This window comes from Vipera berus (genome assembly GCF_964194415.1).
Source record: "Vipera berus genome assembly, chromosome: 2".
Classification (NCBI taxonomy): domain Eukaryota; kingdom Metazoa; phylum Chordata; class Lepidosauria; order Squamata; family Viperidae; genus Vipera; species Vipera berus.
In genome coordinates this window covers 60492872-60507365 of record NC_138203.1, presented here as the reverse complement: position 1 = coordinate 60507365, position 14494 = coordinate 60492872, and the positions used below count along the sequence as shown (strand labels likewise).

The following is a 14494-nucleotide window of genomic DNA, read 5'->3' as shown; positions in this document are numbered from 1 at the left end:
ATGGGTTTTGCTTGTAAAATTACATTAAACAATTTGCCCAATGAGCATCTTTTCTTAACAGCACCTACTTGTGACTGGTTACATACAACTATAACCTGGTTTAAAATTTTAAATAACTTTCTCCTCTCTAGCTATAGCTGAACCTTCTTCTCTCCATTAGGCAAAGTCCTTTCCTAAGAAAGGAAAGTGTTTTCAAATATTCTTCTTAATTTTTATTTTTTTAAATCCCATGTTTGTAGTTCTGAAGTCAATCATAAAACAATTTTGCCCTATTATAACATCTGGCTCACTTGCGTTCTATACAACACATTTACCAGCCTGCAATCTTGCTACTCTTTCTGCTTTGGTATTCCAGTATTTTCAAAACTTAATTAATGATGGCATCTTTGGTTATTATGGCCGAAGTGGAAATTCCCAGAGTTACTTTGGATAGTAAGATGGGCAACATATAAATTTAATAAATGAATAAAATAAAGAATAGTTTCACTCCATAGATAGACTTCACAACATTTTTTCTCTCCACATTTTTCTTCCAAGTAGAATGATCCAGCCCTTCAACAGAACATTTATGACATATACATCTTCATAATTTACTCCTAAATACAATTGCTATAGTGATTTGACACAAGTAAAACAGAGAGTTAAGTAACTATTCTCTCTTCCCCCTTCTTCCAGTCTTCCTCCGAAAAAAATAAAGTCTGAAATCTCTTTGTAAGGTTTTTTAATTACCTGCCCTCCTTCTTCCTCCTCTCTTTCATTCATGTCTACTCAGAAATAGCTAGAAAACAGAGTGAAAGCTGAAAACATATCTATTTTCTCTAAGTCCCACTGCCTGCAAAATTACTTCTAACCAGAGAGCAAAAAAGAGGGAAGACATATAGCTAGAATATAGCAGCAGAATAATGAGTTTCTTGTTCTTTCTTTCCATTCATAACCAACAAAATCAGGGTACTTTCCTTTAATAAAATATCGGAAAAATGGAAATAAAGCAAGCATGAAGATTATATAAAGTAAGTGAGAAGCGAAACATCCTCAAGTAGAAACAGAGTCCAGTTGCCTCTTGGAAAAGCACCTTTGGGACAGTATATGACAGACTTTAAAAAAAGAGAACAGGAGAAGATATCTTATATCATATACGAACCGTGACCAGGGGAGCTTTTGCCCAGGTTCGCCTGGTGCGCCAGTTGCGACCCTACCTGGACCGAGATGCCCTACGCACAGTCACTCATGCGCTCGTGACCTCCCGTTTAGACTACTGCAATGCTCTCAACATGGGGCTGCCCTTGAGGACCATTCGGAGACTACAACTGGTGCAGAATGCGGCCGCGCGAGTTGTGATGGGGGTCTCCCGATACTCCCATCTCTACTCCGTGAGCTGCATTGGCTTCCGGTTGCTCTCTGGGTGAGATTCAAAGTGCTGGTGATGACCTATAAAGCCCTAAATGGCTTGGGTCCGGGATATTTGAGGGAACACCTGCTGCCAGCATCAAGTTCCCTTCGTCCAGTGCGCTCGCAGAGGGAGGGTCTTCTCAGGGTGCCGCCAGTAAAAGATTGCCGGCGGATAACACCCAGGGAGAGGGCCTTTTCTGTGGGTGCGCCTGCCCTCTGGAACCAGCTGCCCATGGAGCTCAGGACTGCCCCTGACCTACGCTCATTCCGCCGGGACCTGAAGACTTGGCTCTTTGAGCTCTCTGACCCAGGCTGAGAATTTTAACTGGGGTTTTATTTTTAGGGATAATTTAATCTTTTAATTCTCTTTTAACTTTGTATTTTATATTGATGTGATTTTAAAATGCCCTGTAAACCGCCCTGAGTCCTTCGGGAAAGGGCGGTATATAAATCTAATAAAATCTAAATCTAAATCTAATAAAAAGGCAGAGATAAATAGCTTGTCTTCTTCTCATGCTTTAGAAAGGAACAAAATGGCTAATGTTTCTCAAATCCTTTATTACAGGTCAGGGACCCAGACTAAGTAAAACTTACTAAATAAACCAGCAGAACAAAGCTACAAAATATACAAAATAAGGCGTACAAGACAAAAATGTACAATCATTTTGCTATCAGCAATGTACAAATTTTACAAGCTACAAGAACAAACCTTGCAATGACATGAGTTACCTTGAGGAAGTTAGAACCTATTGAAAGGACAAATTTATTGTTTCAAACACAGACTCACTTTCCAAGTGAATAAAATCATATTTAAGCTGTTCAGTATGGCTTGTGTATGTATGGTATCCACTTTCCATAATCCTTATCATATATCCTAAAGTATCTAACAGACCTTATTAATTTCTGTTTTAACTAAATAATATTCATGAGCTAAAATTACATTTCTGATCTTTGTTTTTTCAATTCTAGTTATGAAAGAGATTTTTTCAGAACTGGGAATTCAAGGAATAAGCAGCAGGTATTTATTTATTTTTTACTGACATCCTGTTTTGCCTCCTACAATTTCTGAGAGAGAAAGGGGAGAAAAAGGAAAGCCGTTTTTTTTTTAGCATCAGCTAACTAGTATTCATAAAATGTCTGCAGTCTGCTAACAATAAACACTTTTAGTTTACTCTTAGCAGGCTTCTTCCTTCCCACTGCTTTAGGATGTAATTCTCTACACATTCATCTATTGGTAAGTGCCACTGAACTAGCACTGGTTACTTTCTAAGTGCATACAGCATATGTGAGCTAGTGCTGCATTTTTCCCTACCGTGCTTCAAACAAGGTTATCTAAGACATTTCAGGCCAAAATGCTATCCAATTCGAAAGATCCTCTTTTGATCTCAAAACAGCCCATTTCCAGTTCAAACACAGCTGATTTTAGTCCAGAGCAGCTGTTTCATGCTTGCAATGGGGCTGTTGTGTAATAAGGTGTTTCAATTTCAAAATGAATCTAAATGATTTACCCATCACGATTTTAAACATATTCCTACAACTATTTAGTGATGTTGTAGTTATTCAGCCCATCCTTCAAAGCTAATGATAGTAATGGCAGCTTACTGAACAGCATACCTAAAATCAGGAAATTCCTGAAAATAATAATGAAAGGGTTGGAGAAAGCAAATTTGTGTGCATGAACATTCCTCACAGTCGAAATCTACACTGAACATGGATCAATGTGCAGATTTAATACGAAAGAAAGTTTATTTAAAGCAATACATGGAGAAGGACACAGCCTACCACCTACCTAGCTGCATCTTAAAGTATTAGGCAGTGTTTGCAAGCAAAAGACTCTGTTTGTGTTGGAACAGCAGCAGAAGGAATAAAAACAGGGCATACAGAGTAAAAGACAAGGGAAACCTGTGTGGTCAGTAGGCTGTGAAGAGCTGAGGAATCAGTGTCACTGAACTCACACTTCAAAATAATAATACTAATACTACTGCTAATAATAATAGTGACAAAAAAGTCTGGATAGTGGATGTGGCAGTGCCTGGAGACAGCATAAAAGAAGAGAAACAACTGGAGGAGATAACAAAATACAAAGTCTACAAATAGAAACAGAACGACTGTGGCAAAGGCAAGCAAGGGTAATACCAACAGTAATAGGCACCTTGTGCGCAATCCCAAAACAACTGGAGTACCACTTGGACACTATTGGCATTGACAATTTCACCATCAGTCAATTGCAAAAGGCAGTTTTACTTAGAACAGCTTCCATCCTGGGACAATATCTGTAACACCATCAAACATCCAGATCTGCCTATCCCAGGTCCTTGTAAGGACTCAATAGGTAGACAAAATTGCCAAACCCAGTCTGAACATCTGGCTGACTGTGTAACAATAATAATATATATAATAAAATAAAATACCACACATCTATACAATTATTATAAAAATAAATTGAAAACATCCAGTGATATCAAGATAAAAATCACAAGCTAACTCTAATTTATAAACAAACCATTGCTATAATAGTACTATAATTTTGGTAGAATCATAGACTGTTAAGCGATACATCTAATAAGGACTGTTACAAAATATAGTTCCAAAGAACTGTGTTTCTGCAGCAGAAAAGTAAGACTCACGTGGCTTTAGGAAATTTGACACCTAGTGTGATGCGGGTTATTATAATAAATATATGAAGCAAAGTTAATAATCAAAGTTACTTAAAATTAGTTCATAAGTGGAGTAGCTCAAAGGAAGCAGACTTACCTGATGCATAAAAACCATAGAAATCACGTGAAATCATGTGAAACCATGAAATAATGAATTCATGCCTCTTAAAAATGGGAACAAACTGATTGTGCTATAAAAATGTCTGGAAATTACAACCAGTGCAATATGCATCAACTGTTCCTGAACGGTGTAAATTTAGATTTCACATACTATAATGTGTATCCTAAAAGATCTACACTGGTTGAAAATTAGGCATGGGGCACAGCTTAATAGTTAATCTATATAAGGTTATTGTTAATGGACCTATCTTTACCAGGTAGCAAGTTTAGAAAAAATGCATATTTCATCTCCAGACTACAGAAATTCACAATACATACGCCTATGAAAAAAAGATATTCTTCATCACCTACCCCAAGGTATACTGTATGCCTCTAGCTTCTCCTGCTGGGGATCGATAAAGTTTGGTCCTTTTCTGACTAGGGGCATAATTCAAGAAGTTAAACTGAGGGCTGAGGTTAGAAAAAAAATTAATTAAAAATTAAAAGGTTTTAGTATTCCTCAATGAAAGTGCCAGTGTGGTGGGGTAATTAAGGTGTTGGAATAAGAGTAGGGAGACCATGTTCTAGTCTACCTTTGGCACAGAGGTCAGCTTAGTGACTTTGGACCTAGTCCCTCTCATTCAACCCAGGACTGTAAAGTTGAAAGTCCAGTATGTTTGTGTGTAATGTATATTCTGAAAATACGGATTTCTTCTCAGTTCTTCAGCTAATTAACAGCCTCCATCCAATCCTGGCTTATTCTGAAAAGCTAAGCAACATGTATCTATTTAGTACTTAGATAGGAAACTACCCGGAAATTTGCAAACTACATTGGAGAATTTCCCCTCCCCGCCAAAAAAAAAAAAAAAATCTGGAAAAACGCAATGCTCAAGCATTTCCAATTTGTTGCCAAGAAAATTACTTGCATCAGTCATCAGACATTGAGTGCAATTCAAAGGAGACTTTATCTATATACAGACAGCACATGTTCTATTGAACTATTTTTTTCAAGCAGTTATAAAATTCTCTCCTGAATAACTACTGTGACTCATGTAAGTTTAACTTAAACTGGCTTTTAATATGTTGTGCTTGACATACAGTTTCACACACACCAAAATTCCTAAGGTGAAATACGAATTGACAGAATATTCTTTGCAGCCTGCATCAGTTTCGCCACCACCTTCAGTTACAGTAAGTGACTTACTTCAGTTTTGCTAGCGCACGTTTTTTTTTTATTAGAACTATGTAGACAGAAGATTTTTTTTAAAAAAATAATAACCAAGACTGCTCATCTGTTAGTCAAACTCTTACAGAGTGGCAGGATACGTTTTATGCTCCAGAGGTATGCCTTGAGTGTATCTGACTAATGTAAGCCCAGCAAAATATACAAATCTATCCAGAATTTCTCTTTTATTGGTTTCACGTTTTTTTGCTATAAGAAATTCCTTCTTGCTAAGGACTTTCTTCCTTTTGCACAGGTACATGCACAGGAGCATAGGTTCTTGTCTAATATTAAAAAGGTAAAGGTAAAGGTCCCCCCGCACATACGTGTTAGTCGTTTCCAACTCTAGAGGCCGGTGCTCATCTCCGTTTCAAAGCCGAAGAGCCAGCGCTTGTCCGAGGACGTCTCCATGGTCATGTGGCATGACTAGATGCCGGCATGACTAGATGCCAAAGGCACACGGAACGCTGTTACCTTCCCACCATAGTGGTCCCTATTTTTCTACTTGCTTTTTTACATGCTTTTGAACTGTTAGGTTGGCAGAAGCTGGGACGAGTAACAGGCACTCACTCTGTTACGCGGCACTCGGGATTCAACCCGCCAAACTGCCGACCTTCTGATCAACAAGCTCAGCATCCTAACCCACTGAGCCACCGCATCCCTGTCTAATATTAGTTTTGGACTATTGATTCACCTAGATCAATATTGCTAACATTGCTTTGTGGGAATTTTTGCAAAATTGAGTAGCAAGGCCAATATTAAAGCTGAGATTTCCTGCCTGGAAACATTTGCTTTACAGTGACATACAAAACATCAAAGCCACGTTAGCGATTCTCCCATGGTTACTCAATTACTCAATTCTGGGATATAGAAAAGTAATTTAACTCAAGTGACAAGTTAATGATACCATGGTCATTTATGGCACTTTTGCCACTTAGATGGTTTGATTTCAGCTTTGGGGACAAAAAAAGGAAAAGTTATATTTCTTGTTTGTTAGTTTTCCCAATTTCCTGGACTTATCTACACAGGAGAATATCTTGAATAACTGCAAGGGCAAATGCTATCAAAATGCCCTTTTGATTTATCTGTGCATCACCCTTCTATTTTGTGAAGCAATAAGAAGGTGGAAACTGTGTCACATAGAGGAGAGAGGGGGGAGTCTGTGTGAGTATTTTAGCCTACCATTGCAATCTCTGCCTCACTCATGAGTCATATGATCCAAACTTGTCTTTCCCCACTTTAGTTCAGTTTTTTCCCTGACTGCTTTTAAAACTTGGGAAAGATGGGCACTTGTTGTGGTTACAAGTGCTGCAGAATTTAATGCAGGTTGAAGTCAGTAACAATTCTAATAGGAATCACTGGGGAAAAGGCAGGTTATTAGCTCCAGTATATTCCCGATGAGATGGAAAAGGAGAAGAGAGGAGTAATAGCATAAACATGACCTCCCATTTAGACTACTGCAATGCTCTCTACATGGGGCTGCCCTTGAGGACCACTCGGAGGCTTCAGCTGGTGCAGAATGCGGCCGCGCGAGTTGTGATGGGGGTTTCCCGACACTCCCATGTAACACCTCTACTCCGCAAGCTGCATTGGCTTCCGGTTGCCCTCCGGGTGAGATTCAAGGTGCTGGTGATGACCTATAAAGCCCTTAATGGCTTGGGTCCGGGATATCTGAGGGAACACCTGCTGCCGGCATCAAGTTCCCTTCGTCCAGTGCGCTCGCACAGGGAGGGCCTTCTCAGGGTGCCGCTGGTTAAAGATTGCCGGCGGGTAACACCCAGGGGGAGGGCCTTCTCAGTGGGTGCGCCTGCCCTCTGGAACCAGCTGCCCATGGAGCTCAGGACCGCCCCCGACCTTCGTTCATTTCGCCGGGACCTGGAGACCTGGCTCTTCAAGCTCTCCGGCCCAGGCTGAGAGTTTTTAATTGGGGTTTTATATTTTTTTAGGGATTAAAAATAATTCTTTTTAATTCTTTTTAATTTTTGTATCAATGTTTTAATTACCCTGTAAACCGCCCTGAGTCCTTCAGGAAAGGGCGGTATATAAATCCAATAAAATAAAATAAAATAAATCAATATATCAGGGCTCTCCAAACATGGCAACTTTAAGACCTGTGGATTTCAACTCCCATAGTTCCTCAGCCGCCATGCTGGCTGAGGAATTCTGGGAGCTGAAGTCCACAAGTCTTAAAATTGCCAAGTTTGGAGCCTCCTGACATATGGCAATCTGCCCTCACAGTGGAGGAAAGGGAATTTTCTGCCTGAAAGCATTTTTTGTGTCTTTCTCTAGTAAAAGAGACACTTTCAGCTCTTAACCCTTATATTTTACATAACTCTCAGTCAATGCAAGCAGCAAAAAAAGCTGTTCATTTGCTCATTTTGTTGGGGGAGAGGGGTTTTTTGAACTTTCCTAGGCTGAAAAATACAGGCAATCTGCCTAAAATCTCCTTGGACACCCAGATTACATTACCTATTGGTGTATTATACACTTTCTGTTTACCGTTTAAACACAGTGAATAGTGTATTTTATTCACTACATTTGCTTACAGGGCAACATTTGAATTTCCAAGAAATCCATTACTAGAAATGGTAGCTCCTGCACCACTCTTTTTTCCCCCTATAACTTTCCATAAATAAAGTAATATTACTTTATTCTAAATAATTAGTCATTAGCTTAGATGAAAAGGAATATGCATATTTTTTAAACAGGTAAACAAATCCAAGGATTGTATAAAGGGACTTCCATCAGATTGTGCTGATTTTTCTTGTGTCCATCTTGTAAAAGAGTTCCATGCACTGGTTGGGTGGGATGAATGTTGCCTATGTGCCTAACCAGAGATAATCATCATTGTGAAGGTTAATAAACAAATATGTTAAATAATTGTTAAACTATTGTGAATTCTTTTGAATGCAGCTGCACTTGGACTGTTTGTGCAAGGTCTGTTTTATGTATTTATTTCTGCCTATCTAGCATTTGACCTACATACATAGTCTCCCAAGAAGCCATCTAAAATATTGCAAGTCATTTCAGAATAAAATGTTGGCAGGAGGGACCCATTTAAATGTTCTTTAAATCATTTACTGATAACGATTTCCCAGATTACCTCAGTATCATCTTTACTTAGCAGATTAATTACTCTGTAGTTAGCTATTAAACTAGCAATTAAATATTTGTCTTCATGATATACTCCTTGGCAAATGAATTAATTAGCACTGAATGTTGAGAAATGGCTGCTAAATAGCAGGCATTGTGTTGTAACAGAATAGAGTAATTACATTTCATTATGACTATTATTAATTTTATTAACTGAATAAATGTCAAGTATTTCCTCAACTCCTAATCCAAGCTCTATCATACTGTTTGAGAATCAGATACCAAAGTAAGATGTACTCACTGTCTCAATACAATTGCTAAATTATCGGGTCTGGAGTTAATCACAGAGCAAGGTGATGGAACACTCAACTTCAGAACTTTAATTCCAGATTGAATTATAACAGTTATCATCATCCTCATCACCCCACCTTTACCACCATCACCAGGCCAAGTAGTAAAAAATGCTATGAAAAAAGCTTGGCTAATTTTTAAAAGATACTACCAGTCATGGATGTGTTAATTAATTATTATCAACCTTTTATCTCTGATGGAAGTTGAAGCACTGTTAATTTTCCATATAGAGAGAAGACCTCCAGGATTTCCATTCTATATTTAGCCAAGCAATGAAAATGATTACAAAGGCTTTTGAATTATTGGAGTCTGAATTTCAAAAACTTAACATGTAAGTATTTTTTATTCTACAGTTTATTCAACAGTAGAATCATTTCCTCAAATATCAGAAAGTTAGATTTATCTTGCAAAAAAACCCTAAGCATACCATATTTTTCCGTGTACAAGACGCTATTTTTTCCTGCAAACACCCTGTTCAAAAATCAAGTGCGTCTTATACAAGTGTAGCATCTTATACACAGAAAAATAATGGTAACCTCCGCAGCCCAGGGCATGCCTGTGTGGGTTGCCATGCCACCTGGTATGGGTGTCGAACCCGTGGGCTTGCCACTAACAGGAGGGGGAAGGGGGCAAGATTGTCAGCCAGCTGAACTTCCGGATTTGCCGGCTCAGTTGTTTGGCGCTCCACCGAACAGCTGATCGGTGCGGAGAAATTCGCGTGCCAGAGCGTCTTATACAAGGGTGCGTCTTATAGATGGAAAAATATGGTAGTTGTTATTGTTTCAAACTATACTACAAACTGCCTGCTTGTAATTGTTTCATCTTCATATTAACTATGACTTTTAGTCAGAGAATAAAATACAAAGCATTGTTATTGCCATAATTTCTTTATGGAAGATTAGACTTGTACAGAAACAAAGCAAAACAGAAATCCATCAGTTCACTTAGTTGAACAGAAAAACATTTTCCACTAGACAGGCAGTAGTCACAACAGTAACAGCTCATATTTGTGTAAATTTTAGATTGCTAACAAAGAATTAAGTCAGTCTCCCTTTAATTCTTTGTTAGCAATCTAAAATTTACATATATATATATATATATATATATATATATATATATATATATATATATATATATATATATATATATATATATATATATATATATATATATATATATATATATATATATATATATATATATATATATATATATATATATATATATATATATATATATATGTTAAGTATTTGTCAAGGCTTTGTGAAAGCACCTTGCTAATTAACTCTTTCATTCCTGCTTTGGCCTGTCTCAAAGCTTATCCACAGGATATAGTCAACTATGACAGCTCATTATTTGTGCAAATTATTCAAATTGCTAATAAAGAATTTTGGGAGGCTGAGATGGCCATTTCGAACTCTTTATGTTCTCATCAGTCAGTCATACCCTTTATCTGAGATTCGAACCTGGGCTGATTGTATATTAGGCAGTTGTTTTAACTTGCTGAGCCACAGGTTCTTTCTCTCTTTTTATTAGCTAGAAGGCAAGGCTAAATATATGTTAAGTATTTGTCAAGGCTTTGTGAAAGCACCTTGCTAATTAACTCTTTCATTCCTGCTTTGGCCTGTCTCAAGGCTTATCCACAGGATATAGTCAACTATGACAGCTCATTATTTGTGCAAATTATTCAAATTGCTAATAAAGAACCTGTGGCTCAGCAAGTTAAAACAACTGCCTAATATACAATCAGCCCAGGTTCGAATCTCAGATAAAGGGTATGACTGACTGATGAGAACATAAAGAGTTCGAAATGGCCATCTCAGCCTCCCAAAATTCTTTATTAGCAATTTGAATAATTTGCACAAATAATGAGCTGTCATAGTTGACTATATCCTGTGGATAAGCCTTGAGACAGGCCAAAGCAGGAATGAAAGAGTTAATTAGCAAGGTGCTTTCACAAAGCCTTGACAAATACTTAACATATATTTAGCCTTGCCTTCTAGCTAATAAAAAGAGAGAAAGAACCTGTGGCTCAGCAAGTTAAAACAACTGCCTAATATACAATCAGCCCAGGTTCGAATCTCAGATAAAGGGTATGACTGACTGATGAGAACATAAAGAGTTCGAAATGGCCATCTCAGCCTCCCAAAATTCTTTATTAGCAATTTGAATAATTTGCGTATATATATATATATATATATATATATATATATATATATATATATCCACAGAAGAAAAAGAAAATACAACAGCATCTTGTCATGGTTTGAATTCCCTTTGAGTTTTGTCAACTTTGCAATTATATATATATACATATATCTATATATCTATATATCTATATATCTATATCTATATATCTATATATTTATCTATCTATCTATCTATCTATCTATCTATCTATCTATATATATATATATATACATATACATATATATATATATATATACACATATACATATACACATATATACATATATACATATATACATACATACATACATACATATATATATATATATATATATATATATATATATATATATATATATATATATATATATATATATATATACATACATACATATATATATACCTATATATATATACATACATCCTATCTGGACCGAGAAGCCCTACGCACAGTTACTCATGCGCTTGTGACCTCCCGTTTGGACTACTGTAACGCTCTCTACATGGGGCTGCCCTTGAAGACCACTCGGAGGCTTCAACTGGTGCAGAATGCGGCCGCGCGAGTTGTAATGGGGGTTTCCCGATACTCCCATGTAACACCTCTACTCCGCGAGCTGCATTGGCTTCCGGTTGCCCTCCGGGTGAAATTCAAGGTGCTGGTTATCACCTATAAAGCCCTACATGGCCTGGGTCCGGGGTATTTGAGGGAACACCTGCTGCCGGCATCAAATGCCCTTCGCCCAGTGCGCTCCCACAGGGAGGGTCTGCTCAGGGTCCCGCCGGTAAGAGATTGCCGGTGGGTAACACCCAGGGATAGGGCCTTCTCAGTGGGGGCGCCTGCCCTCTGGAACCAGCTGCCATTGGAGCTGAGGACTGCCCCCGACCTCCGATCATTCCGCCGGGGCCTGAAGACCTGGCTCTTTGAGCTCTCGGGCCCAGGCTGAGGAGAAATTTATTTTAATTGGGTTTTTTAATTGTACAGGGTTGGTTTAATCTTTTTTAAATTGGTTTTTTAACTTTTGTATGTTTGATTTTTAACTCCCTGTAAACCGCCCTCAGTCCTCAGGGAAAGGGCGGTATATAAATGCAATAAATAATAATAATAATAATAATAATAATAATAATAATAATAATAATAATAATAATAATAATTATATTTATATATATATATATATATATATATATATATATATATATATATATATATATATATATATATATATATATATATATATATATATATATATATATATATATATATATATATATATTTGTTTTCTGAGGTTTTCGCGGGTGTTTGTATGTGGATCTTTGGTTATTCGGGTTTTTCCCCGCGTAGAACTAAAGGTGTAGGGGCGACGTTTCGACGGAATCCCATCCGTCATCATCAGGCTGGTGGCTTCAGCTTCCTTCTTCTGGGAGAAGCATGTGGTAGTGGCTGTTTGTTCCTCTTTTTTAAACTGCCAGAGGGGGTGTGTTCTGTGGGTGGAGGTGTGCTCTGATTGGGTGGGGGATTAGGTGTGTTCTGATTGGGTGGGAGTGTGTTTTGAATGGTGGGTGTGTTCTGATTGGGTGGGGGTGTGTTTTGAGTGGATGGGCTGGTCTCAGCTGCCAGCCTTAGAACTGAGCTGGTGAGTTGTGCTGCTTTTTTTCGGCTTCATGTTTGTGGTGGTGCCATGTTTTTATAGTGGGTGTCAGTTTGCTTATTGTGTGGTTTGGAGGGGTTTAAAGTGGCTGATGTTGCAGCTGTAGTTAGGTTTCTGTTTTGTGGTTGTGCATCGTTATCATTGTGGGTTCGGATTTGCTTTTTGAATGGTTGTGTGGTGGTGATGTCATGTGATGTTATCATGAATTTGGGTCTGGTATCATTTTTGGTGGTTGGGACTCGTCTGTCAATCAAGGCGGGTTTCCAAATGGCTGGTAGGCGAGAGGTATCATCTCGTTTGTTCATGCTGTGGGGGCGTTTTTCTATCTCAATGGCTTCTCTAATTATTCTGTTGTTAAAATGTTCAATTTTGGCGATAGTTTTGGTTTTTTTAAAATCAATTTCATGTCCCGTGGCTTCAAAGTGTTGGACCAGGGATGAAATTTGTTCTCCCTTTCTGAGTGAGTTTTTGTGCTCTTCAATGCGTGCACTTATTCTTCTGTTGGTCTGTCCGATGTATGTGGTGGGGCAGGTGGTGCATGGGATTTCGTATACTCCTTGGTTTTCTAACCCAATTATGTCTTTGGGGTTTCTTAGGATGGTGGATATTTTTCTGTCTGTGTAGAATGCTGTTTTGATGTTGTGTTTTTGGAGGATCTTGCTGATTCTGTCTGTGGTCCCTTTTAAGTATGGGAGGAAGGGCTTTGCCATTTTCTTGTTCTCTGTCTTGGGTTTTTGTGGGTGTCTCTCTTCGGATTAAGTTGGTAATCGTGTTTCTTTGGAATCCATTGGCTGTTAGTACATTAGTGAGAGTGTGTAGTTCGGTTTTTAGGTGTTGTTCATCAGCTAGGTGTTTTGTTCTGGAGATGAGTGTCTTGGCTACGGAGTTGATCTGTGCTGGGTGGTGGTGTGAGAGTGCGTTCAGATAGCGGTTTGTGTGTGTTTTTTTATGGTAGATAGTGTGTCCTAGGGAGCCGTTGGATTTCTAGTAGACTAAGACATCAAGGAAGGGGAGTTGATTGTTAGCTTCTGTTTCCATGGTGAATTGTATTTTGGGGTGTAGGCTATTGAGGTGTGTGAGGAAGTCATCCAGTTTTTCTTTGCCGTGTGGCCAGATTACGAAGGTGTCATCTACGTATCTGAGCCAGAGTTTGGGTTTGTGGTTGGATTTTTCTAGAGTGAGGGTTTCAAAGTGTTCCATGTAGAGGTTTGCAATGACGGGTGAAAGGGGTGATCCCATGGGTGCTCCTTCCATTTGTTTGTATCTTTGTCCATTGTAGATGAAGTATGTGTTAGATAGGCAGTGGTTGGTCAGATCTAGGATGTGTTTTGGGGGGTTGTATTTATTTAGGATAGCTGTCAAGGCTTCTTTGATTGGCACTTGGGTGAAGAGGGATACGACATCGAAGCTCACAAGTAGGTCACAGGGCTGTAAGTTTAGTTTACTTATGATCTCTATGAATTGGAATGAGTTTTGTACGTGTGAGGTGATGGAATTTGCGTAAGGCTGTAGTTGTTGTAGTTGTTTGGCAAGAAATTTGGCTAGATTTTGTAGAGGTGAGCCTATGGAGCTGACTATGGGTCTGAGTGGGGTTCCTTCTTTGTGTATCTTGGGCAGACCATAGAGCTTAGGACATCTGGATGATTTTTCTCTGGGAATGATTGTTTGCTGGATCTCTTCACTGATGGGGGTGGCTTTTATTTTGGATTTTGTGGTTTTTTCCAGGTAGGTGGTGGGATCTGTCTTGAGGAGTTTGTATGTGGAGTCTCGGAGTAGGTTGGATAATTTGGTATGGTAGTCAGATGAGTTCATTACCACCGTGGCGTTGCCTTTGTCTGCTGGCAGAA

General features: G+C 38.5%; 1 protein-coding gene across 1 annotated transcript in view; it reads left to right on the top strand.

Annotated features, from left to right (window-relative positions):
* The window catches only part of LOC308662726 (uncharacterized protein), a gene marked incomplete at its 5' end in the record, with an annotated part of 80424 nt that overhangs the window by 49962 nt on the left and 15968 nt on the right, over positions 1–14494 (top strand). Inside the window, 3 exons of the mRNA XM_081318869.1 lie at positions 2359–2407; positions 5246–5336; positions 9042–9142. Of these exons, the coding sequence (XP_081174995.1) occupies positions 2359–2407; positions 5246–5336; positions 9042–9142 (241 nt within the window). The remainder of the gene's footprint in view (positions 1–2358; positions 2408–5245; positions 5337–9041; positions 9143–14494) is intronic.